Genomic DNA, 27,798 nt, shown 5'->3' on the forward strand with positions numbered 1-27,798 from the left:
TGCATTGCTTGACCAGAGCTGAAACTTGATGTAATGCTCTCAGGTTTCTTGCATGACATTCTTCGGAAATTTAACACCTATTGTTTCGACACACTTCTCTTGTGGTTATCTTTATTTTTTCAGCGTGGGCTCATTAAGCCAAAAAGACACTGAGCCAGCAGAGACACAGGTGAGAAAGCTGCATTTTTGTTGTTTTTTTGTTGTCTCTTTTTTTGTTCCTGCGTGTATGTTGCTATGTTGTGGTTATTTCCTTTGCACATGTGCTGAAGGTGAGGGCAGTAGAAAAACCTCAGGTGCTGCCCCTGTTGCTGCCTCTGCGTCCTGGGTCAGCAAGTTCGACTCTGCAGAGCTACCAGAGCTTAGGCCAATGTCTGCACACCAACACTTTTCCAGGTGTGTATCGATGTGCTGTCTATTTATGCTCCTAATGTTGAGCAGCAGCAGGACACTAAATATGCTTTCTTTATAACTCATATAAAAAAAAGGATATTTTCAGTATCCATTAAACTTGTTATCATGTTTCAGTGGCTGCTGTGAGAATGTACTGTTGTGTTGACATGACTGAACCTGATGATAAAGACTTCAAACATTCATGTTCTCATAAGAGTCCAAAAAAGTCTTGAAAAGTGAATATACAAATATTTCAAACTAAATGGTAATCACTGATCATGCTACACATGCTTTGTTAGCTTTTAAAACCAGTTAGATCTGCAAGTAGACAATGACACAGTATTCAGTATATCAGTATTTAGCCCTAGCAAAGTTTGCTGCATTTGAGTGTTTTCATTAAGGACAAGTTTTTTTCTGTTTACTCAGCTTTATTAATTGTTTTGTAATCAGGTTTTGCAGGTCAGGTTTTGACTTTTAACTTCTGGTATCCTAACCCTTACCTAAACCCTAAATGGAAGTTTAATTTGATTTTTGTTAATTTTTTTTCATCCTGATACAGGTTGCACCTTAGTGGTCTGCAAGAGGGGGAATTAAGAGCTGCAGTCAGGCAAAAATGTTGAAAAGAAAAAACGTGCAAAAATGGGTAAAAAAAAAAAAAAGAGAGAGCAAAAATGGCTTAAGTGGCCAAAATGGGCAAAAGAGGAAAAAAGTGGCATCAATGGGCCAAAATGGTTCAAAGTGGTTGAAAAATGGCAAAAAGTGGCAAACAAGGATGATGAATGGGAAAAGGTGAAAATGGAAAAGGATGGTTAAAGTAGACACAAGTTACTAAAAGATGTTACAGAAATGGGCAAAAGGGGACAGAAAAATTGGAAATATAGATTAAAAAAAAGGGGGCCAAAAAAAAACAGTAAAAAAAATAAAAGTTGCAGAAATAGGCGAAAAAGGGCAAAATGGAATACAACTGAAAAATAGGTTTCCAAAAATAGTGCAAATAGGCAAAAAGTGGGAAAAAAAAGTGTAAAAAAATCAGCAAAAAGCAGGAAAAGTGGGCAAAAAGTGACAAAATGTAAGGTAAAAGGTGGTTAGATTAGGCAAAAATTGCAAAAAGCATTAAAATATAGGCTAAAAGTGGCAGAATAAATGGGCAATAATGGATGAAAAAATGTATAAAAGTACAGTAAAAAATAACTTCAACATCAGAACCCAGCAATAGTTGACACACTTTTCGGCCAGGATGCTAGCAACAATGCTACAGATCCAACACACATGCATTGACATCATCAGCAAATAACAACTGGGGAGGGTCTATTTTCTCCGTTTTTCAGGGGCCCAGCCATCTCTTTTTATTCTAAATAGATAATTTTTCTGCTGCCTGTAAAAAGAGGAACAACAAATGTGTTTTTATGAAACTATTGTGATGAACAGATAACCCAGGAACAGAACACAAGACAAGGCAGTAAGGTTAAAGGAGTTTATTTCACTAGAACAATAGTGCAAATGATGGTGAGTGTACTGGCTGGCAGAAAAACTGGCAGAGAGACAGAGGCACTGCAAAAGAGGAGAACAAAGAGGTGTTAGACAAGGCAAAACACTGAAAAATCACAAGATTCAAAGGTCGAAGAGGAGCCAGGTTACCACACTGGAAGCTGTAGTATACTCTGGTGTCTGAAAGTTCAACACAAGATGAGAAGTCACAGCTGCAAAGCCTAACGAGCTGCAGCCATGACTGCCCTGTGCTCCTGCCCTCACCCACAAGCCTGCAGTGACCTGACAGCTAATGGGGGAACCGACCACATGTGAATGTAAAACTGGTACTTAGTTAATTGTCCAAATACTCCTGAGCTCCTGAAAATAGAGGTACACTGAACATTACTAAATGTTAAATGCCATATTTTTTGGGAAACCTCTTAACTTAAAGCTGAAAGTCTATACTTCAGTCACATCTTGTTTATTTCATCCATTGTGGTGGTAAATAGAAGCTCAGTTTTAAAAACTGTGTCCCTGTCCAAATCCCTGTTACAGATCTTACTGCTAGCATACTTCAACATTTAGCACGAAGTATTTCTGAGTCAAACTGAAAACTTCAAGTTGCTTGAAGTAGGTTTAAATCCTTGGTCTTTTCAGAGTCGTCTTTAATTTTTTAAACACAATTCATTCAGTTCGTTGTTCATACAGACCACTTAACGCTGACTCTCTAGGTCCTTCTTTAACATTGAGATCCCTCACCCAAGACTCGTACACCAGCCACCCCCTGACTTCCTGGCCACCTGATCAAAATCTCTGGTTTGGCCACAAGACAGATGAAACCGGTATCAACCTTTTATCTTCTCTTTGTGTCTCTTCATAACTTTTCAGTCATTAATCTGGTCTGACAAAAACGGTTTTGTCTTGTGCAGCTCAGTGGACAGAAAAAAACTTCATGAACCAGAAACTCAACAAGGTGCTGACAGAAATAGAAAAAAAAGGGCACGGCAAAGTGAGGCTGTGTTTCCTACATGAGACCACAACACGTACTTCGCCCGTGCACCTTGCCGTTCTTCAGAAATTCAAACAATAAAGTGTGATCTCCAGCTCAACTTGTAAGCTTACTGTTCATTGAGAAAGAAACACGCAGATGTACAACTCAAAGATCACTGGGAAGATGAGTATGTGATAAGCATCTCTGGTGTGGGTGAAACTGAGCAGTAATGATTTCAGTGATCCAGAGTGATAAGATCAATACTGTAGATTATGATACTGTATTATCCAAATAACCTCAAGTATAAGGAAAAATCTAACAAAAATGGTTGTTTCACTGATTCAAACGGACTTGAACTCTACTTTTCTTGTCCTGAACTCCAGGATAGGATACTGATGAAAACGCTGAATATCGGCACTGAAAGGGTTCAGTTCAGTCTCTCGCTTGCATGTGTCAGTTCAGCAGAATAAAGGTGGTTTCAGCAGAAACCACTTTGACTTTTTCTAGTTACTACTTGCAGCCCTTTTCCTGTATTCATGGCTAGAAGCGTTTGATCTTTACTACACAAAAAAAGCAGGTTGAAGTTAACAAAAATAAGCTCATCTGATGGTCACCACATTCACCCTGTTTAGACTATGTCAAATGCATCTTCCATTACCAACACTGCAGCCTTTGAATAGTGCTGAAATGACTTTACCTGCACCATAAATATGCATCAAGAGATGTCCAAAGAATTATTAGTGCAGATGAGATCACTTTCAAGCTTTCTATGCTTTCTCCTTAGAGAATTACATACAGGTATATGTCAGTGTTTCTGCACAGATTCATAGTAAATGTTACCTGACAAGCATTTATATGTAATCCCTATCATTTTTTCCTGGCTACCATTACTCCACAAAGACAAAAGAACACTCCAAGCTACTCAGAGAAAAGGTTATTAAGAAAGTCTAAGTCAGGGGATGGATACAAGTGACTGTGCAAGAAGGAGACAAGTGAGAGAGGCCACCAAGACACCTAGGACTACTCTGAAGGAGTCTGCAGCAGCTGAGATGGGAGAGACTCTACAACTATTGCTTGAGTTCTTTACCGGTCAAAGCTTTACGGGAGTGACAAAGAGAAAGTCAATGTTGAAAAAGAAGACTCATTAAATCTCAGCTAGAGTTCACTAAAAAAAAACATGACTTCGTGGTTGGTGGCAGAAAGTTCTTTTGTCTGATGACAAGATGCTATGTTTGGTGGACACCAAACTCTGTACATCACATTGAACGCATCATCCTCACTGTTAAGCATGCTGGTGGCAGCATCATGCTGTGGGGATGCTTCTCAGCAGCTGGCCCTGGAAAGCCTTTAAAGATAGAGGGTAAAATGAATGGAGCAAAATATGGGAAAATCCTGGAGGACAATCTTACTCAACCAGCAGAAGAACTACAGCTTGGGAGAAGATTTATTTTCCAGGAAGACAATGCCCCAAAGCATACAGTTAAAGCTACACAGAAATGGCAAAAAGACAACAAGGTGGATGTTCTGGAGTGGCTGAGTCAAAGCCCAGACCTCAATCCAGTAAAGAAGTTCTGGCAGGACTTGAAAAGAGCTCACACCCAATCAGCATGCAACCTGACATGCAAGAGCTTTTTCTTTTGTCAAAATGCCAAATTATATTGACCATGATTGATTTATAAAATCACTAAAAAGGTAGCACATCCAAGGAGGTAATACTTTTCATAGGCAGTGTAAATTTTCTTCTTCTTCTCCCAAATAGAAGCATGTTAGCCTTTGAGCTTGTTAGCCTGCTGACAGCTTTTAGCACAAGGCAACATCACAACACTATAACTTTCAAAAAACTGAAACCAATTTATTAATTTCAGACTGACAAAAATAAAGATAGCATTTGAAAGCATAAGCTTTAGAAATGTTTGTTCCCATTAGCATCAAACATTGTGCAGCATGCTTACCATGGCATGGCAGATCCATGTCTATCTGTTAATGCGAGCATTTGGGAGGGAAAGGACTTCTCAAAAATAATTCTCGGAAGATGATTGGACGAGCATTCTGTCACATTCATTTAAGGGCCAATCAGAGCGACAAGACAAAATGAGGTAGGAGGCATGCACAGAAACGATAAGTCTCGTGTGCTAGACAGGCAGGTGCTGTGGATTAATAAATCAGTTCTAAGAGAAAAAATATTTTACCTTATCATTTTTGCTCAGATTAAAACTGTTAGTAGAGATTCCTGTGTGTTATTCATAATAGTGTAAACATTTAAAATGTTTTAAACACTAACTTATTGAACCCTATATTCCAAATTTCAGAAATTTAATTATTATCTATCTTAGTATATAAAATGGACATATGATAAATATTTTAGTCCAAACTGTGCTCACATTGCTGTTATAAGTTCTGATTTAAAGTTGAGGAAAGACTGACAGAATGATGTACTCAAGTAGAAGTGTAGTGTCTTTGAATAAAATTACTTAAATAGAAGAACAGTTTCTGGAGAATGGTGATAGAAAGGCTGGACCACAAATTTTTAAGTTTCAGTGTTTTTTAGATGCTGTGTAAAATGGCAAAGGTACAATAATTTTCTCAAAAATTATCTGATTATGGGGCGCAGGTGGACGAGTGGTTAAGGCGCGCCCCACGTACGCCAACGGCCCGGGTTCGAATCCGGCCTGAGGCCCTTCACCACATGTCTCTCCCCGGCTCTTGTCCCTGTTTACGGCTCTATCCACTATCCTCCTCTATCAAATGAAGGCACAAAAATGCCCAAAATAAATAAATTATCTGATTAAAATCAGTGTTTTTAAATAAAAAGGACTAGTGGGCCTACACAGAAAGCTTAAAGGAGTAGTAATAGTCGACGTGGCACTGGCCCGTGGTGGCTGTGGCCCCCAGGAGTGCAGGGCGTCCCTTATTTTTATTCACACAATTTGGAAACCCTAGCTCAGCATCACTCAGCTGCTAATAGCCTGGTTAGCCTAGCTAGCTACTGTTGCTGTTTACTCTTGTTTCCTGATAGGTAGGTTTTGTGTCTTTGAGAGTACATGAATGATGTTGCGGCACACTAATATGTAGCGTTTTTCACCACAGGATTAGTCAGGCTGCCCTGCTTACTTGAATTGTGCTTATTTTACTGTCTTACTTACCAACCTGATGAGTCAGTCTTGGTATATCAGCAGATCTGGTGCCAGTAAATTTACCAAACCTGATTTCCAAGCGACATTTAATTTTAAAATTTAGACAATGGTACCCCTCAGCAGTTCATTTATAAAGAGTTACAGGTTTTTCAGTATGAGAAGGCGTACCTTGTTACCGTTCTCACCTCCACCCTTCTAAGCACCCTCCCTTGTCTTTGTGGTCTGTCGATGGAGACTGTTTACTCACACAAACATCACTTTGGGCTTCATCGCAGCTCCCCACCTCAGACATGGCAGACTTTGACCTTTCGAAAGAGAACCGTACACTCTTCTTCTTCCTCTATACTTCCTCTACACACTTCAGCTCTTGTCTCTCCTGTCAGCACTGCTGGCTGATGCTGACACCTAAGTAACTGCAGGAACTAGTGGGGGTGCATCTGATAAATCACCTTCTGGCCTAAAGCACATCTGAACTCACTACAACTGTTGAGTTCAGACATGTTGTGTTGCAACATGCCTTTGTATGCATGAATGCATTGTGGTTTTTATGTACGGTGTGGATGAGTGTTGCACAATGGACCTTCATTGAACTTTAAGACTAAGATAAACGCATCTTGAAAATGTAGACAGATTTCAACTCTTCTGTCTGCATTCACATTTTGATTATAATGGTTAAACGGTAATTCTTTTTTTCTGAAATATTCTAGTCCTAATGTCAATAATCACCTTTACATGCTGTTAAGGATAAATAATGAAGTCTGCATCCATATGCATCTAATGCTGATTTATTTCAAAACTTAAAATGTTTGAAATTGTGAAATTTCTTTGGCAAATAGACTCCATCGTGATGTCTTTATGAAAGAGTAGTGAGGCCGACAGCAGGATAGGATACACCCCTGTGGAGTCTACACACTGGTGGTGGTGATGGAAGGGGTAGGATAAGATAAGTAAGATTTCTGAGGATGCACAGAGGAGCTGGAAACCGATGAGGTGAATTGGATGTGGCTGGGGTGGAGGAGGGTTGCAGCGGTCGCACTGAAACAACGGACTAACTGCAGAGGAGAGGAGAGCGGACACAAGCAGGATGATTGATTGGCCATGGTCATGACAGAATGGGATTGGCTCAGAGCTTAAGTGAATAGACGCCCATACAAGATGATTACCAGAGCAGAAAAACAGAGAGGGAAAAGATCTTTCAGATTTGTAAAAACCAACAAGTCAAGTTTTGACAGACCTTTCCTTAGCAGGAGAAGAAAACTTTTAAATCAGTGTTTTTTGATGCACTTCAGGTAGGAAGGAATCTAACTGCTGATTGGCTTTGTACAAAGTGTCAGGTAGAAAGCAAAATCTCTGCTGCTTAAAAAAGATGATTGAAATATAAAAGTGTTTTCAAATCAATCTTAATTATGTTCATTCCAAAGTATTGTTACATCAATGACAAACAGCTATAGTATCCCTTAAGTTGTCCACAAAATAATACTGTTAAAGCCCTTAATTTCAAACTCGCAGTATTATGTTACCTCCATTCTTCCATTAATTTTCTGCATACCTCAGTCTCTGGTCCAGCAATATTTTAAATCTGTCATCCTCTCTGCCACAGTCAGCCTGTCATTTTCAGTGTGAACAGTACAACCCTCCTCCACCCCAGCCACCTCCATTCAATTCATCAGCATCTAGTCTGGATCCTCATACCTCAGTCTCCTCCTCTAAGCCACTGGTTCTCAACCTTTTCAGCCTGCACCCCCAAAATAAAGGTGCCAGAGACCGGGGACCCCGTCTGTACCTGAAGGTGGTTGAACAGCCAGGAAAATTCAAGAATAGTGTGCTGACACGGCCGCCCATTAGAGGGGAAAAATGGGAGAGCTTTCTGGGCCCCAGCCAAACTGGAGACCAGCAAAATCATGGTCAATTGTAAAGTTAATCTGTGGTGTTTGATATATAACCTGACTAATAACCACTCTTATCAAAGAAACACATTTTAATTCATTTGTCCAGTAAGTAGCCCTCTTAAAAACTATCCTTTTGTTAAAAAACAATTAAAATATATTAAAAATAGCTAAAATGGGGTAATAATGGCAAAAATGGTGCTTGTAAAAGTAGCAGAAATGGGTTAGAAATGGCAAAAATTAGATAAAAGTGAAAAAAAATGGGTTAAAGTGGGAAAAAAACTGACATAATTAGTGGTAAAAGGGATTCAAAAGTGGCTGAAATGGCATTAAAGTGTCTAAAAATAGGTGTAAATTTGGTGAAATGGGATGAAAACTGATATAAACTGGCAAAGAAGGGTTAGCTGAGGCAGAAAAAAAGTCATAAACTAGCAAAAATGGGCATATCAAATTTTGAAATGTGGCTTAAAAAGTGGTAAAAGAGGTTAATAGTGGCAATAATGTGTCAACAGAGCCAACAATAGGCAGAGAGTTGCAAGATTTGGTTAAGAAGTGGCAAAAACAGGCAGAAAAAGTGGTGGAAAGTGTTTAAAATGGATCAAAAATGGTTTTAAGCTGCAAAAATGTGTTACAGTTGGTAAAATTGGTGGGAAAAAGTGAAGAAAACAGGTTAACATTGGGCAAAGTTAGTGTAAGAGGCAACAGTGTACTTCAAAAATGTTCTTAGTTTTTTGAAGGCATCTGGAGACCCCCTCTCAGTGTCTGACAACCCCCAATGGGGTCCATATCCCAAGGTTTGAGAACCCCTGCTCTAAACCACCTCATTGGTGTCCTAGTCCATCTTCTCAGACGTCTACTGCCATAATTAAATATGTCATCCTCTCTTCAGCAGTCAGCCTGTCATTTTAGTGTGGACGCTGCAACCATCCCCCACCCCAGCCACCTTCCTTCAGTTTATCAGCATCTAATCTGGATTCTCATCCCTCAGTCTTCTCTTCCAAGCATCCCACTGGTGTCCAGCTTCTCAGAAGTCTACTGATCCTTTATCCCCCATCAACACCACCACAAGCGTCTAAACTTCATGGGGGGCATCCTATTGCTGCCATCGACCTGCCTCCACCCCAGCATTTGTGTTGGATTGGCACTGGTGCTTTCCTCCTGGATAACATTTGCCCTTCTTTGGAGCTGAAAAGTAAGTAAACAAATAGATGTTGGGTTCGTATGATCTTTAGAATGGCGGTGGCAGGTAGAGGAGGGTTGGAGAATCCACACTAAAATGACAGGATGACTGTGGAAGAGAGGACGACACATCTTAGAGATAGCGGGATCGGTAGCCTTGGTGCTTTCCTCCTGGATAACATTAAAAACATATTAGTCTTCTTTTATTAACGAGGGTTTTGACAACAGATAGCGTTGGACAAACTAACACTCAGAGGAAATCTTTTGAGGTCTGTGGCTACAGAAATGAGATGTGACCTTTGAGCAGTGAGCTGTCTGCAGGTTTATCTTTCAGTCTCCTTTCCTCTATCTATCCGTAGTATCAGTAAGTTAGTACTTGTATGACTGTGTGCAGTGGTTGCAGCTGTAAGAAGAGCGGTTTTGGTGCTGTAAGACTCTTTCACGAAAACTGTTTTCATCTCAAATAACCCCATAGATCTATATCTGGCAACTTTAGCCTCTTTTATCCTCTGAATCTTGAGTTTAAAAAGAGCTCCGTTGACGTTAACCACTTCATACGACAACCTGTGAGTTTCTCTTTAAACAACCCACTCTGTGTTGTGATTGAAACCGGATGTGGTTTGCTTTGTATTCTTCTTTTCACTGTAATTATCTTAAAAGAAGTGGTGGTGGTAGGGTCCAGGTAGCTTCTGCTGCTCATCTCTCTACAACCGAGAAACAAATCCCCTCCTCCTCCTACCCCAACTGGCTCCGTCCTCTCTCTCACTACAGCTCACAGCTTCATGGGGTTTCCTGTTAGCCCCAGGCTGTGGTTACCGGTGGAAAATGTCACTGGGCACTTGAAAAGAAGACAGTGGGGCGAGGGTGAAGTGACTGAAGGATGAGTTTGAGTGACAGAGAGAGAGAGAGAGAGAGAGAGAGGGGGAGGGAGGAAGAGCAAGAGTGATGTGTAAGTAGAAAGACAGAGGGACAGAAGAGCAGCAGAAGAGGAAACCTCATGAAGATGACAACTCTAGGACGCCCTGCCGCCTCCACTGACCGACACCAATGAGGTACCGTAGCTTCTTTTATCATTTTTAATCAAATTTAACAAATAAGGGTGGTTATAACACATTGTGTATGTGTATAATTTTGAGCAGCATTTTTATTTAACATTTTTTCATTTAGTTCTTGTTGGATTAAAATAATGATAAGTATGTTTTCTAATCTGCAAACAAAACAAGAGTTTTTGTGCAAAGTGCAATGCATTAAGAATGCAATGTGTTGATACTTTTCATCCTACACAGTTGATGCTTCAGCGGAAAAACCTTTGCCGCCTGATGACTCAAACTGTTAACAATATGAGCCACTTAATGGAAAATTTCAACCTCACAAAATCAACTTTAATATATTTTAACAAAAGACTTTTCTTTATCTGTTTTATTTTACATCAAAACCTAAACAGTGAGTCATTTCAAGCTCTGTTATTAGTATAAAAGGCTAAATGTTCTGTTTTTTTTTTGCAGCAGCAGCAGCAGCAGAGACAATGTTTTCAGTCCAGTTTCAGTTATAACTGCTGTAGCTGCAGCTGCTTCTCAGGATGAGTGTTGCTCTTGTGTTGTTTTGAGTTTCATACAGAGCTGGAAACTTTTTAAATTAGATTTTAATCGCCTGTAAAGATACTTGAGGAAGAGAGCAAATAGAAAGGGTGTCGCGTCTTTCAGGTTTGTTTCTGGCTTTTAATATAGGTAAGAAATCTTACCCAGTGTAGGTTCTATTAAACCAGCAGTGAAAAGGAAACCACTCCAGTATGATGGACTTCCAATGGATGCAACACATCCTCTTAACAACAGCTTAAACTGGGGGGAAAAAACTGTTAAATTTATCATTTTTAAGTTGCGACTTTATTTAACTTGTTAAATTGACTTAAAGAAACTTTAACTGCTTGTTACCAATCAAAGCATTTTTCTAAGGTGTTCCTATTTCCTTTTATGAGAGTGTATGCATCTATCATAGTTGCATAGGTTGGTTCCTATGTAGATACACTGACCATTACACTAACAGGGACTGTAATGACATTGTTTTCAAACTCATGTACTTTCATTTAGAGTTGCCCCCCCTTTGCAGCTATAACAGTCTCCACTCTTCTTGGAAGGCTTTCCTGAAGATCTTGGAGTGTTTCTGTGGGAATTTGTGCCCATTCACTCTGTAGAGTATTTATGAGGCATTGGGGTTGGACGAGAAGACCTGGCTCGCAATCTCCGTTCCAGTTCATCACAAAAGTGCTTGACGGAGTTAAGGTCAGGGGTCTATGCAGGCCAGTCAAGTTCTTCCACACTGAACTTATCAAACCATGTCTTTATAGCCCTTGGTTTGTGCACTGAGGTACAGTGATGTTGGAATAGAAAAGGGATTCCCCAAAATTGAAAGCATAGCATTGTCCAAAATGTCTCGGTATGCTGAAGTATTAGGATTACCCTTCGCTGGATAAAGGGGTCAAGGCCAAACCTTGAAAACCAGCCCAGTACCATACCAAACTTCACAATTGGCACAGCGCAGTCTCCACTGCTCCACAGTCCAGCGTCCTGTGTACTTAAACCACTCCATCTGACGCTTGCCGTTGGTGCTGTGAGGCTTGCATGCAACTTCTTGGCCATGGAACCCCATCCCAAGAAGCTCCCGCTGCAGTTTTGTGCTTACATTAATGCCAGTGGAAGTTCAGAACTCTTCAGCTATGATGATTTAACGTAGCCTTCTGCTTCATGTTCCTAAATCCTTCCACTTTCTTACAGTTGACTGTGGAAAACCCAGCAGGGATGATATTTAACAAACCGTCTTATTGCAAAAGTGGCATCCATCACAGTACCACACTTGAAGTCACTGAGCTCTTCAGGATGACTCGTTTTGTATCACAAATGTTAGCAATTTTAGACTCTAAGGGTAATAAGGGTACTCTTAGGGTAACTATAAGGGTAAAGCCGCCTCTTTTGCCTTAGAAGACTCCGATCAATAGACATCTGCAGTAAGATGCTGCAGATGTTTTATCAGTCTGTGGTGGCAAGTGTTCTGTTTTATGCTGCAGTCTGCCGGGGCGGCAGTGCAAAACACAAGGTCCGAACAAACTGGTTAAAAAATCTGGCTCTGTGTTCAGAATCGAATTGAACTCATTGGAGGATGAGGTGGATAGACGCGCACTGAGCAAGGTGGAGGCCATTCTGAGAAACACGGATCATCCACTTCATATCTCCCTCAATGAGCAAAGAAACAACGGTGGTGGACGGCTCTTATCCCTGCGCTGCAGGACAGAAAGATTTAGAAAATCTTTCATACCATCAGCAATTAGATTGTATAATTCTAAAGTAAACAGATGAGACTCCCAGACGATTGAATTTCCCTTTGGGGATAAATAAAGTTCTTGTATTGTATTGTATTGTATTGTATTGTAATTCAATAATTAAAAGGTGTGGCCAATTACTTTTGTCCATGTAGTGTTTTAACATGTATGGATGTGTACATATGTGGTTGTGTATGTGGTTTTACCATATGGCAAAGGTAGGTGAATACACCCAGGGGCCTCAAGGCTTATGTGCATCAAATATAAGTCTATTATCACTTTGAATGATTAAGACATGCATTTTCAAAGTATATAAAGGGCTAAGAGTGAATAAAGCACTCTTGGCATAGCATAAAAATAGATATTGATTATGCAAAAAGCCCCTGCGGAGGATCTCTGAGCTCAACAGCAAGGAAAACCCCTCAAAAAAACCCTAAAGTATCTTTATATCAAGCATAGTAGTTAAGTGGATCAAATTAGAATTTATTTACAGTTAGTCCCTTAAGATGCGGCATCTCTTCACCGCTGGGATCCTGCAGACACAGATACAACAGCAAATAACACAGAAACAGAATTTCTTAATTACATTACACACAAATAGAGCTAACTCAAATGCTCAGTACTCTCCACTTTCACATGGAAAAAATGATTAGAAAAAATTTCCAGGATGATTGAGTAGGCCGCATTGACAATAACAACAATCAAAGCGGTTTAAGTTTCCTTAAATTTAAGTAGCAGTGATAAGTTGTTTGTCATAACTAAATAAAAATTAAATGAGAAACTAAACTTTGTCCCAACGAGGTTAAAAGTGATTTACCACTGACCTGTAAATATTGTTTTTAACATGCTTGTTATAAAGCTTTAATTTGTCTACTCTCAACATTTTGCAGCTTAATAAGTCATTTCATTAAACAACACACTTAGACTCTTTTTCCTTTGCTCATCATTGATCCTCTGTTGACAGTCACATCATGGTCATGGCCAGGACCGAGCTCTTGTTGTCCTTGTTCATCCTGGTGGTCCTGTTCTCAGTGGATGTAGCCCACTCCAACAAAGTCTCTCAAGGTATGAGTTTTTTTTCTTGGCTTTTGAAGGTTTTTGGACTGTGCACTGTTAACAAGCTGGATGGTCCCCCTCCTCTTCAGTCCAGAGTTTTAAAAAGAATTTAAAACTGTGATTCATCTGACCACAGAATAGTTTTCAATTTTGCCTCATTCTGTTTTAAATGAACTTTGACCCAGAGAAGACACAGGCGTTTCTGGTGTTCAAATATGGCTTCGTCTTTGCATGACACAGCTTCAACTTGCATTTGTGGCCGACATGGCGAACTGTGTTGACAGACAATGACTTCTGGAAGAGTACTTGAGCCCATGCAGTGATTTCCGATGCCTGTTTTTAATGCAGTGTTGCCAGAGGGCCCTGAAATCACAAGCATCCAATACTGACCTTTGACCTTGTCCCTTTAACGCAGAGATTTCTCCAGAATTTCTGAATCTTTTGATGATATTGTGTGCTGTAGATGGTAGGATATTCAAAGTCTTGGCAGTTTTACATCGAGGATTTTTTTTCTGAAACCGCTCCACACTTTTAGACACAGTTTTAGACTCAGCCTCTCTCAGATGCTTCTTTTATACCCAGTCATGTTACTGACCTGCAATTAACCCCAGTAGTTGCAAAAAGCTTCTTTAGCTGTTTTCCCACTAGTACCACTTACTTTTCCAGCCTTTTGTTGCCCTGTTTCTCCTTTTTTGAGATGTGTTGAAGCCATCAAGTTCAAAATGCACTGATATTTGTTTGTGTTCTGGTGTGAGTAAAATATGGGTTTATGAGATTTGCACATCATTGCATTCTGATTTTTACATTTTACACAGTGCCCTAACTTTTTTGGAATTGAGGTCATAAATCAATCAAAGGAAAATATAATTCATTTTGCGGTATTTACACTGATCACTGCTCTATCTATGTGTCATATGAGAGAAGTCCAGTGACACAGAATGATCCATACACAATCCTAACCTCTCTATTTTGTTATCTACTGTTGTGTCTCACCACTCAAGGACTCTCCTGTGTGAACGACTTGGTCAACAACATCACCTGCACATGGCACGACTCTCCACTGGCTGCTGGCACAAACTGTTCCATCTCTGGTGCGAAGATTGTCAGAAGGAGGCATTTGAGAGACAAACAGATGTAAGAGAGCAACGATATTTCACCTATTCATGCTTGTAGTAACATCTAGTCTCCCTTTCCTTGATATTTCTTAAAAATGAAGAAAAGCAACTGTTTTGGGGTGATTATGGCTGAAAACCGTAAAACATTTATGTGCTGTTAAATCTGCAGAATTTAGTGATTTTTGTATTTTTTATTTAGACAAATATGCAAGATGAAGCAGCATGAAAACTCTCCTCCAGGCTGCAGTTTTGTCTTTAAGGGTGAAGTAAGTATCTCACATATTCATCATGAGATTGTGAAAGAATATCAAGTATTTCCAAAAAAGTTGGGGCACTTTGTAAAATGTGGATCAAAACAATGTACAATCATCATTTTCAATCAATATTTAACTGAATACAGCACAAAGGCAAGGTATTTAATACCAATAGTGATCAACTTTATTGTTCTTTTTGTAAATATGCAAACATTATGAATTTGATGCCAACAACGCATTTCCAAAAAAGATGGGATAAGAGCATGTTTACCACTGTGCTCCATCACCTCTTCTTCTCACAACACTAAAAGTGTCTGGGGACTAAAGACGCTACTTGTTCATGTATTGAAAGTTGATTTTTCACGTTCTTGCTTTATGTGTAGTCATGTGCATACGTGTGTGCAAAGGATTCTCCTGTCATGCCACGACTTGGGGCTGGTTTGCTTGGCAGTCAATGTCAAGCTCAACAGCATCTCTTTTGTCCAAACTTTTTCACCCCTGGTATTATGGGTTCTTTGAACATCTACAGCACGACCAGGAGCTTGCTGCAACCCTACTAACCACCTGGACGGTACCCAAAGCCATGCTTACTTGCTACATTACCTACCTCTACCTTAAGCCTAACTTCCCCCTTAGGTTGTGGACTTTATTTTTCAACAGATTATTTTCCTGAGCCCTTGGTAATATGCAAGAACATCCAGAGTTTGATGTCAATCCTTATTCCCACATGATAGTGCCCTTGGGTAGCTTACTTGTCACATCTACACCTTACTTCAGCCTCAGTGTTTGGCCCAATCATGCCTAAAAGTTCTGAACAGTACATCTGGTCTGGGCTGCAGGCAGGCCAATCTAGTACCTGCATTCTTTTAATCTGAGGCTATGCTGTTGTAATTCATGCAGAATGTGGTATTGTATTGTTGGACATATCTGAAAAAGATGTCAAGATGGAAGCATATGCTGTTCCAAAACCTGTATGCATCTCTCAACATTAATGGGACCTTCACTGATGTGCAAGTTACCCACGCCATGTGCACTAATACACCCCAACACCATCACAGATGCTGCCTTTTTAACTTTGCATTCATAACAAGCTGGATAGATCTTGTCCTTTTTAGTCTGCTGTCTTTTATCTAAAAAAAAAAAAAAATTGGAATGAGGACTCATCAGACCACAGCGCACTTTTCCACTTTAGGCCAGTCCATCTCAAATAAGCTTAATCCCTGAGAAGTCAGCTACCTTTCTGGATGTTGTTGACATAAATGGTTTCCATGCTGCACAGTGGAGTCTTAACTTAATTTGCTGATGCGGCAAAATACTGTGTTAACATACAGCGGTTTTCTGAAGTCTTCCTGAGCCCACACCATAACTATCGCAGAGTAATGCTAGTTTTTAATACAGTGTTGCCAAAGGAATCAGGAAGATCACATGAATTAAAAATTGTTTTTTAACCTTGCCCTTTACATACAGGAATTTCTCCAGATTCTCAGAATCTTTGGTGATATCATGGAATGTAGATGGTAAAACCTCTAAATATCTATCAATTGCACATTGTGGATACATGTTGCCCCTGTCCCAACTTTTTTGGAAGGTGTTGCAAGCAAAAAAAAAAAAAAATCTAAATGTGAGCATATTTTAAAATATATTTATAGTTTATCAGTCTGAACATTAAGTAACTTGTCTTTGAGCTGTGTTCACCATCATAGTCTTGAAAGGATTTGCAAATCAATGTATTCTGTTTTTATACACGTTTACACAACATCCCAACTTTTTTGAAATTGGGGTTCATATTCAGAATTGAATGACAAATGCTGCATTGACATAAAAAAAATCCAAGAAGTTGTCTTCATGTACCTTAAATATCACATTATCACTACTTTCCTGCAGGAATTCACTTGTATGAGTAACGTGCCTTACATCCGTATGGAGTGTAATGGCATGTTGGTGGATAACCTCACGGAGTATGATCCATGCAGTCACAGTGAGTGGATTTGACACCTTTACAAAATTTTACCTTTTTCATCATGCTTTCACTTCCCTTACTCTAAGTACAAAATATCTCAAATGTGTATTGCGAAGTATATCGTATTTTATTGCATTGTATTTTATCATATCATATTATATTTTAATGTATAGTATCATATCTTATTGTCAAACTGAATACAGTAAAATAGCATTACAGCCAACAGTGCTAGTCTTCATTAATCAAACTAGTACCTATGAATGACACATCTTGCTCGCATAAAACTTTAATTCCGCCAGATTTCTGACCTGCTTGCATCTGCACTGATTCTGGCAATCCATGTTCAACATTCAGAATAACAGTGCGTTTAATTAATGGTAATATTTATGTGCTCACTGAAGCACCACCGTGACAGAAGTGCTCCCTGAATAAAGGAAACATCGAACAAAACAACCACAACCCTCACATCCTCATTGTGAGTGTTTCCTGATCTCTGGAAAGTTCGCGTCGCTGAAACTGGAATAACAGCATAATGGCTCAGTGTCTCCATGTGTCGGTGCATATTTGCAGTGATTGGCCTACAACACAATAAGGGGAGCATTAAAGCTGTGCCTTCTGACTTATTTACAAAGTTAGTGCACACACTTTGTTGTGAAGCTTTAACAAATCATAAAACCATTTAGCAGCACTGATGTAGACACTTATTCCAACATGTTTATGAAGCACCAGTGATTACAACCAACAAATAAACCGTTCTTTCTAACACCAACATGTGAGACGTCTCTTATATTATACTACTGAAGAAGAGTTTTAAAGAGAGCTCACTTTAATCAGGGATGGAGGAGCAGGTATATCATCACATCCACACATGTCAAATACGTTTCCTTGTGGGCGTGTTTCTACAAAGTCCAGATGTTTTCCAGCTCTGTCACTTTCTCAGTTATAAAGAAAAAAAAATCAGACTCATGCAGTTTTCGTCTTTTAAAGTGTGTTTGAGAGCAAAGGCAGTCTCCTCTTTGGCATTGTGGTGGACTGAGCATATGCGTTACACAGGGAAAGTGAGGTAATGGGGAACAGGGAGGAGGGCAAAATGAAGTGAAAGGTGCAACAATTTTGTATCTTATAGAAAATCTGTACATGTTTATGATTTTTTCATGGCACAGTCTCAGGCGAAGTACCAAATATTAACTTTCATACCTGTTCCAAATCAAAGCCATGTCAATATTTAGTGCTTCATCACTCTTTCTCACAGAATGTTTATTTAATGTACAACCTAAAATGACAACCTTTATACAAGCAGTCTTGAACAGAATTTGTTAAACTGGTTCTGACTTTTATTAATTGAAATGACTTATTTGCACACTCTTCTTTCCACTCCATGTGTGTTTGTACTGTTTATGTCGGGTGTAGTTAAAATGCATCCTCCAGGTGCCCCTAACGTCAGCAGATCTGCCAATGACACCCTGCTATCATGGAGTCTTGGCAGTCCTCACTCTCTCTTCTTAAAGTCTTTGGACTTTGAAGTTAAAATCATCACAGAGGCGTGGAAGGTGAGTGACAGTGTGACGATTCACAGATGGAAATTTTATGAATCCAAAACATATTCAATTCACCTGTTATCTTAACTAATTGTATGGTCATGATGGTAGATAATCCTGAATTCAACTGAAATGAAAGTTATGCTGCTCTTTATCACTGAAATTACAATCAAATGATTTAAGATTATTCTAAAGATACACCCTCATTTTGATATTATGCTAAATTTTCATCCATTTAAAGGTTCCTCAGATTTTTCCTGCTCACAAACAAGAGTTAACAATATCGACCAAGCAACTAAAGGGGCACTGCCAGGCCAGGGTGAGAGTCAAACCTGCTGAGGGTCCCAACAAATATATCAGCGACTGGAGCGACTGGAGTCCAGCAACATCCTGGTTAGAAGCGATGGACAAGAGCACGTCGCAGGATCAAGGTAACGACAAGGTTATATTTCCAGAGGCCTGTACTGCTAAACCAAGCGAGTTCAACATAGCCAGGCTCCCACCACCCATGTAAAAGAAGAGTATTTAGAGCTCCCCCTGCTGACTGGCTGCAGACATAACCACACCTCCTCCATGTTAGAAGATGGGTCAGACTATGAAGTTAAAATACACTTTTTTTTCTTCCTTTTTTTTTAAACCTGCATTCTGTTGTGGTGGTTATTATTAGTAACTGCTGATTTTTGTTCAAGTTTGCATTGTTCTGAGCAGCTTTCCGTATTCATTTCATGAACAAAACACGACTTTAGTGTCCTGAAAGTAGTGACATACAACCTGGTACACCAGATGGATTTATTTCACACATCCATCTGGAAAACCTGTCATACACAGTGTTTGGGAAAGGGCAGAGGCTTTGAAAAAAACTCGGAGGGTGATTGGATAAACATTTTTCCCGTCACATCTTTACAAAATACGTGACATAGCTGCTACCGAGGAGTAAACTCCTAAAACTGCATAATGCAAAACATGGCGACTGTAGACATGTCAGTACACGACGTCTGTCGTTTTTGAAAAGAAAACAACTCACTGCTGTTCTCTGTTCTTCTTTTAACAATCAAATGTCGTCAATTTCTGATAAAACTGGCGCTTTAGCAGCATCCACGGTAATGTCTTCCGCCATAATTGCACTGGCCTCTTGTTGCTGCTTGCTTACGTCACGGCTCCGCTGCACCCGAAAGTACAGCCCCTCGTTGCTGATTGGTCCTGTCACTTTCTAACTGGGCCCAAACGGTTCAGACGGGAGCTTTGCAAGATGGATTCGCCAGTGAGAAACAAGGAAACAGGCATATCCATCTGCTTTGCAAAGTTGACACATTCAAGCAAAGAAAAGGTTAAAAAAGCAAATGCAGAAAAAGCCTCCGTCTAAAACCTGAACAAGCAGTATCACATATGTTTCTTGTATGGTCAGTTTCTGCAAATCAGTCCAGCTTGGTTCAGTACAGTTTGTCATGGTTTAGCACATTAAACTGTGATCCTGAATGTTTCTTTTGCTGATGTCAATCCAGTTTCACTCATTGTGATGGGAGGTCTGTCTGTTGAGAAATGTGGATCATTCAGCTCTACTAGGTAATAAAAGCTGGTTGTTTGGCTCTCAAATCGCTCTTGAGTTAGTACCAGTTTGGCTTTTTAAATGTGGAATACATAACAAAAAAAAGAGGAAAGGAAACTGGAACTCAAACGGAAGCTAGAAATTGTGGTTCATGTTAAATTAAATCACTAAACCAGGATGATGTTAAAGGGATATGGCTCAGTGAAAGACTCCTCTAGAATTTGTGATATTGCAAGATGTTGGGATTTTTCTCAATGTATTCAGACATTTTCTGATTTTCCAACAACTCTCCCCCCACTTCCTGCCTCCCATCTAGCTTCATCTGCGACACATGACCACTTATAAACAGAATACATACAGTTTCAGTTGCAAACAGTGACACAAAACACCATTGAATAGCCCAGGAGAGTTTGGGATGTTATACTGTAGTACGAAGCCGAAAAGGGGGGTTTGATTCCTGTCTTAGACATCCAACCCGTGATGCTCCTAATGACAATCCTCTCTGACCACCCAACTCACTTAACTCCAAAAAAACGTACAAGGTATAATCTATGATGGAAAATTTTGTTTAAAAAAGAAGGTACCAAATAGTGGGAAAGCTCTAAAAGTGAGATGTTGTAAAATAAAGCATATCAGAAAGAGATTAGACTTGACTCCACCTTTAAGCATTAATCACATTGTTGGTGTGTGTTCTAGAGGGGCTGCAGACTCTGGTAACATGGGGAATGGTTGGCTTAGGTTTCCTCCTGACTGCTACGCTGCTCCTCGGGTGTTGCCTGAGTCAAAGGTGAGCATAACACCGGTGTGATGGCCAAAAACATTACCTCTCACTTGGTTGGTGCGGATACATTCGGTAGTTGAATGAATGTCCTCTCTCTGTTTCAGGCTTCATGAAAAGAAATCGGTACCAAACCCTTCAAAATTCTTCCACTCTCTCTACACCGTTCACGGGGGAAATCTCAAGGTAAGAAAAAAAATATTCTCACGAAACATTTAACCCCTTTTACCACCGTATCCTACCACACAGAACATTTCAATATGTGGTTCAGAAACTGCAGGCGTTGCCACAAAGACTATATATACATGCAGGTAACATAACACTGGTTCACAAGTTTAACGTTCATGTTGACCTCTTTATTTGCATCACTGCTAAGCTAAAGTAGATTCATAAATATCAATGCTGAGTCCTTGTACAGTAGGCTAAAAGTCACTGAGAGCAGGAGCTGGTTTGTGGCGTAACGTGTAGTATGGACAGTAGGATAGAGGGGTTTCGGTTTTAACACACGCTTTTCCCTTTGTAAAAATTTGGGTGTGGTATAATAAGAGTGAGTCAAATAAAGATGATGACAGATGCAGTGCCAAGATTACATTTTTGGAAGGGTTTTAAAGATAAATTATCATTTTTTTACATCAAAAGGGAGAGAGAGTGACAGAGAACGTGATGGAATAAAAATCACCAAGCTGTCTGAGCTTGTATCCTCAGAAAGAGTTGGTATTGCTTTTAAAACAATTTATAGACATTGGCCCTCATTTATCAAACTGGTGTGGAAACAGGCGAGGAAATCATCTTACGACAAGGTCCAAATGTGATTTATGAAATGAGCGTATCTGACCGATAACGGCATACGACTGGCTAGTCGTTGATAAATGTGGCGGCTGAAAATAATTGTCAATTAGATAACATTTCCCTACAGATTCACGGTTCAGCCGGCCTCACCCCCAGAGTTTATGACATTGAAATACAAACACAGCCAAAAAAACTTGGGTCTTCTTATTCTGGTTTCAATTTCCTGGTCAGAGAAGATAATAAAAATTTTAATATTTGTTGCTTCTCAGCCTGAAAAGTGGCATTCAAGTGAATTAGAAACACCATGTGTGGAACATAGTAACTGCTGCAGGTAACCTGTTGTTGCAGACAACTGGACACTAGCTGATATTAGAAGATCAAACTTACAAATCTGTAATATATAAGTTGTCTATTTCATCATCTCGATGCTTTATGTTCAGAATGTAACATAATCAATTTACATTTGGGTTTTGAAAACGTGGTATACTCTTCAGATGGCAACAAAAAGCGTGTTTAGGCACCTAAAAGAAGCAGCACGTTAACAGGAAGCCGAGTGGGTGGCCATGGAGGTCAACACATCTATCTATAGTTATATCCTTCCTCAAAATGTTAACCCTTTTCTTAAAACAGAATTAAAACAGATTAAAAGTGTCAAAAATGGGTTGACAAAGGCAGAGAAAATAGCCGGAAAGTGGCAAAGCAGGCAGGAGAAGTGGTCAAAATGGAAAACAAATGGCAGAAATGGGTTTAAGTGGCAAATCTGTGTCAATTTATTTCATAAATTTTATGCCTAAATGTCACTATAAATATCGACTAAACTTACAGACTTGTCCTTTATAACAAAATTAATGTGTTATAGACATTAGATGGTAAGCCTGTATGATGTAGCTCAATGTGGAAAATATTATAAAATAGAAAATGGGGTCTGAGAGCTTGCATGTCTATTCCTGTGCATTTGTCCTTTTACAGTCTGTCCTTTGTGTGTCTAACTGCCATCGTCCTCTATCAGGCATTATTTCTCTGCACGTCTCTGCTGTCAGAGAAGCAGGATCGTGACTGCAATACGCTCGGCAAGGTTTAAACTAAAGTAGGCAGTCTTTGCTGTGAGTGGCCCCTCACAGTGGCAGCCGTTGACTGACCTCCTTGCCTATTTTCAGTTTGTGGTTTTGTTTAATTTAAATATGAAAGAAATGTTGCTGCCTGCTCACCACTGACTGCCAGGAACAGGACAGAGCTGCTGCCTCAGCATGCCTCAGATTAGGAGGGAAAAATTAAACCTTCAAAGAACAAACATCTTTATGTGGTTAATCTTCACATATCAACTGACTTTATATATTCAGTGGGTGTAGCTTCTGTCTAAAATTAAACCAATATGAAAGCACCTGGAGAAGACTTGATCTGTGCAACTGTGGTATTCGCAACAACCGCTGATATTGGAAAATCAGGGCCAAAGTTTCAGTGCAAAAACTGCATTTCCAGTATGGCAGCCTCCATCATTAGGCTTGTAATGCATTTTCAATCATCTAGAGGTGACATCACTGAGACTACATCCATGTTTAACAGAAAGATTGCATACGACCACATTTTGCATGTGTCTTACTTGATGCAGTATCTTTGCACACATTTTTCTTGTGCAGTGCTGTGAAAAGTATTTGCCCCTTCCTGATTTATTATTTTTAGCATATTTGTCAAACTTAAATGTTTCATCAAACTTACCTGGCCCTATGTGAAAAAGTAAGTTCCACCTATATTCTTTTCATGGTCCGAAACATTTTACTGCAACAAAAATGCAAAAAAATACAAAATCAATAAGGGTGCAATTACTTTTAAACAGTACTGTACACATCCTGGTTTTGATATTGTAAATTAACTTTAGTGTTTAGATAACTGAGAAGACTCACAAGAAACTGAGAAGAAACAACTATCAAGTCATAGTCTAGTCTTCACTGAATCTTTCATTTCTCCTAGAAATGGATGAACCCTCTCTCCGCCTCTGAGTCATTCTTCACGGTCCAGCCCTGCGAATCCATCTCACCTGTTGAGTTGTGTGAAAGCTGGGATGCAGTCCCCTCCACCAGTGCCCTGCTTCACATCAAAAGCATGCACTCAGATTACTCAGACACCAGCGGGGTTGACTACTCCTCTGCCTCGTCTTCGGCCTGCTTCTCCAACATGGGCTACTTCATGTCCAGCTCCTCCGGGAGCTCGGCTCCAGCTGACCCCAGTACCGCTTACTTCACCTATCAGGATGACTTCCACGGTCTGCACAACAGCCATGCCCTCTGTCTCTCCCTCTGCCCTTCTTTTACCGGCTCTGGAGCCTATGAGAGCTTGAAGAGAGAGCCGCAGAGCCCCGACTCTGGCTTTCAGGGAGATGGGATGTTCACAGAGGATAAAAGGGTTGTGATAAAGGACGAGGTTTCAGATGATCACAAGAGCGCTCCCCTACTCATCCTCCCTCCCTGTCTCCCTCCTCAAATGTGTGCTCCGTCCCCTCCTCCAACCCCTCCCAATGCTCTGAGTCTGACTCAGGTTTCTCCTGATAGCTTACCAGTGGATGAACCTGTGGAAGAAGCTGGTGGTAGCTACGCAGCCTGGCCTTTGGGCGGTGCTGTGTGCAGGTCGTCCTCTATGCCTGTGGAGAATTTTAGAACAGGATATCTGACCCTTAAAGAGCTGCAGACAACATTCAGCAATAAATCTATCTGAAAACCTGTGAAACCACCGACACTGAAATGTGTTTGCATCCCAAATAACATGACTAAGTTTTTGTAATTAATTTTGGTTGAAAGTACTACTCAATTCAGAGGGTTATCGTTCAGTGTTATACAAATCCCGCTAAAACTTTCAACCTTTTTTTGAATGGGGCCAATTAAAGGCTTCTGGACACTAGTCCAATAAAAAGTGTCTATAAAAAGTATTCACCCCCCTGGATATTTTACCCTTCCATTGATTTTATAACTCATTCACGATCAAGTGACTAAACAGGAAGGATTTTTCTATATTTTCCCACCTTCATTTTACCCTCTACCTTTACAAGGCTTCCATCTGCTAAGATGCATCCCCACAGCATGATGCTGCCACCACCGTCACAGTGGGGATGGTGTGTCAGTCATTTATTGAACCTTCAGTATTTCATTTAATTGACATTACTTTGTAGAAATATGTTTTCACTTTGACATTACAGTGATCGCATTGACCATGACTGATTTATAAAATCAATTAAAAGGGTAAAACATCCAAAGGCACTGTATTATTCAGGTTTTATGGCAAACATGTTAAAAACAGTTGCCAAAACAACTTTATAAATAGAGCCATATAGACTTTGAGTCATGTTTTATCTATTTTATGAATGTACGTTTAATTCTGGTCTTCATTTATTCTAAATAGATATCCATCGCTCTAAAGCTGCTAAACTGTTCTTGTTTTTACCAGTTAATCACTAATCGTGTGTAGTGTTTGTTGACAGTGCAACTCTTTGGGATCTTTTTTGTGCCTTCAAAATGCATCATTGCTCGCTATTGCAAAGGAAGGGTAAAAGTCGGTTCTGATCTAAAGTACCGTAAGTTATGGAAGACATTGTCTTAAAAGGATGACAACATTTTCATATTTCAAAACTCACACTTAAAAAGGTAACTAGACCCCTAAGTCACAGCTGAAGTGCATCTACCCTGAAATTAAAAAAGGATTTATCTGATATGCCTGTTATCACCACCAGCTGCAACGTCATACTATCTGTCAGTGGTTTTAAAACGGTGGTAAAACCACTTCAATAAGATATAATAAATCATCAACCTGTTTTATTTTTACTATCAGAGACCCTGTGAGGCAGCTGAGCAGTCACTATGTGGACTGTTACAAGGAACAGCATGATGTGCACGGAAAGAAGCACAACAAACACAGCCATGGCAACAGCATAAAGTTAAATGGACAACAGAAATCGAGGATCAACTTGTTGATTTGAAGAAACAACACAAGTGTTTACACATTGTGTACTTTAGAGGAGTGGTTCTCCACTGGTCCGTCTTCAGGACCATAGAGTGTTGAAAGAATTGGACAAAGCCTGTGTGACGTCAGCCCCCTGCTTACAATAGGCGGATTCAAACTGCTCTTGAATCCAATCTGTGGCGGCCTCCATATTGAAATCATGGTCTCAGCTGAACTTTGGATAGACCTAACTAACCGCCCACTGAGCTAGACTTCCTGTCAGCTAGCTAGCAGTATTCTGGTTGACAGAAACGTAGCTTCTGCCTGTCGAGCTGTCTGTCAATCAAAAGAGAAGTGGGGTTTTCCTCAATATAATAGAAACGATCGTGGTACAAAAAAAAATTCACCCCCATACAGTGGGAGCACAATAAGACACCAGCTAATCAGGCACGTTTGGTTTTTTTGAACCAGGCTGTAAACCAGTTTATTTCTAGTGTAAAAATCGTCTCTTAACAGGTGATCAGATGGGACTTCTGGTGTTCCTGCAGCCAGCCTCAAGTGGACACCCGCGATATAGCAATTTTTCGCACCTCAGCTTTGTCTTCATTTTCAGGACTGGAGGTTGCCGCTTGCTCAGGACCCACCAGTCTGTCTTACGGCAGATTGACCCAAGTTTCCAAAAATTTTCAAAAATGCATGTTTAGTTAATTGAATATGTTGCAGTTTTGAACATGATTGGACCAAAACACCTGATATAAAATAAAAGGGTTAAAAATTTTTGTCAATTTTCTAGAGAACTTGTGAAACTACTTCATTATCATGTTAAAAGTAGGCTTTTATTGCAAGAAGAGGAGATAAACTAGTTGAAATATTGATCAAACATTTACATTTACCCAATTTCAGTACAACAGAGTCAAATAAAAGGTCTCGATGCATGTCAGAAAAGGACCTCAGGACTTTTGCCACCATTTTTTTTAGACAGCTAGTTGTGACCCACTGAAAACTGCTCCGCAACCCACCTTTGGGTCCCAACCCACCAGTTAAAACCACGGCTTTAGAACATACCACAACTGAACTGAAAGGGAGAGGAGTTGATCTAAATGACAGCTGCTGTGGATGTAACAGGAAGTTAGCTACTATAAAGTTGCATTTGATTTTATGGGATTTTATATTTTGAGAGTAGAGACTCTGGTTGAATGCATTTGTCAGTGTGTTGTGCTGTGTTGGTCATCCGACCACACGCTATTAGAACAAAACTGTTAAATTTATAATTATTTGCTGTTATTTTCAAAATCAATTAGGATTTTAAAAATCTTTTAGTGTGTCAGGTTTATCCAAGCCTAGAACATGAGGGGGTAAGGTAAAAGGGCTGTTCAGCATGAGTCTGATTCTGCTTAAGATTCCCCCACATTAAAGGGAAGGTTTTCCTCGCCACTGTGACGTTGCTAAACGCTGCTTAGTGCTGAGCTCATGGTGAAAAATGTTGGGTCTTTATAATAATATATTAAAGGGGTCAGGCCTCTTTGTAAAGTTCCCTAAGATAACTTTGGTCATGAATTGGCACCATAAAAAAAAGATTGATTTACTGATATGTCTGAATGGTAAGCAATGTCCCCTTAGGGTTTTGAATGTTACGTTATCATTAAACTAATAGCTCTGTTGTCTTCCAGTTATAGCAAAATGTCTCAATTGACTTCCCATAGTTTGACATCGTCTTGTTTGGTAATGAAAGCTGGCACCACGTACATCCCCCTGCCTCCAGAAAACAAAATGTTCAACAACACTACTAAATACCCATGCAAATACTGTAGGTTCTCAGCTGATAAAAACGTGGACTTGGGGTTTTGGTTCCTCTTGAATTGACGTTTTTCAAATTTTTTTTGTATTCTTGTAGTTAGATCTTAATAACACATATATAATGAAAACGCTCCCTTTCAAAAAAAAAGTGCATTTTTGCTGAATAAAAACAGTTAATTTTGTTTGCAATTTTAAAGGCAGTCAAAAATTTACAGTTGACCAATTTTTGTGTGTGTTTTAAAGAATATGATGCTTGTTAATATCCACACAATCTACCTGATGTTTGCAAGTATGCAAGAAATAACTCTTCATTCTCATTCAAATATATGTTCATGGATTATTGATGATCACTGTCATGTAGCATCAAAATAAAAAGACAGGTTGTTTGCTACTCTTCTTTGTCCAGAAAATTTGTTAAGCTTTTGATTAATTCAGTGTTGTTTAAGAGTCGTCTAAAACATATTTAATCTCCATCAAAGCTCCTGTAAGAACTTCCCATTTGTGTTGTGCCTCCTCTGGACCAAGCGGTACCATTTATCTCTTTTCTGATCTTATTAGTGGTGGCACAGTGTCGCCTTCTGCTCATGAATGTTCTAAACCTAGCAACTGGTTGTGCCATCCTTGGCGGCAACAACTGCAAGCAAGCTTTTGGGATAACTGGCAATGAGTCTTCCA

At 39.7% G+C, this 27,798-nt stretch overlaps 1 protein-coding gene across 2 annotated transcripts; it reads left to right on the forward strand.

Annotated features, from left to right (window-relative positions):
• Positions 1-9,929: 9,929 nt before the first annotated feature.
• Positions 9,930-27,497, forward strand: il2rb (interleukin 2 receptor, beta). Of its 2 annotated transcripts, XM_041778508.1 has the most exons (10): positions 9,930-10,102; positions 13,328-13,428; positions 14,421-14,553; positions 14,734-14,800; positions 16,673-16,766; positions 18,159-18,298; positions 18,528-18,717; positions 20,529-20,619; positions 20,718-20,796; positions 23,368-27,497. In XM_041778508.1, the coding sequence occupies exons 1-10, from the start codon at positions 10,098-10,100 to the stop codon at positions 24,106-24,108; spliced, it is 1,641 nt and encodes a 546-aa protein (XP_041634442.1). In that variant the 5' UTR covers positions 9,930-10,097; the 3' UTR covers positions 24,109-27,497. The 2 variants fall into 2 exon arrangements, with proteins under 2 accessions (XP_041634442.1, XP_041634443.1); XM_041778509.1 differs by lacking the exon at positions 13,328-13,428 and having other exon boundaries at positions 9,931-10,102.
• Positions 27,498-27,798: the final 301 nt, after the last annotated feature.

Source organism: Cheilinus undulatus, linkage group 21 (genome assembly GCF_018320785.1).
Source record: "Cheilinus undulatus linkage group 21, ASM1832078v1, whole genome shotgun sequence".
NCBI classification, from domain to species: Eukaryota; Metazoa; Chordata; class Actinopteri; order Labriformes; family Labridae; genus Cheilinus; species Cheilinus undulatus.

What these genes read in the sequence shown, in the direction of transcription:
- il2rb (XM_041778508.1), top strand. An exon ending in GTATGATCCATGCAGTCACA is followed by an intron (nt 16,767 to 18,158) that starts GTGAGTGGATTT and finishes TGTCGGGTGTAG; the next exon opens with TTAAAATGCATCCTCCAGGT. An exon ending in TCATCACAGAGGCGTGGAAG is followed by an intron (nt 18,299 to 18,527) that starts GTGAGTGACAGT and finishes ATCCATTTAAAG; the next exon opens with GTTCCTCAGATTTTTCCTGC.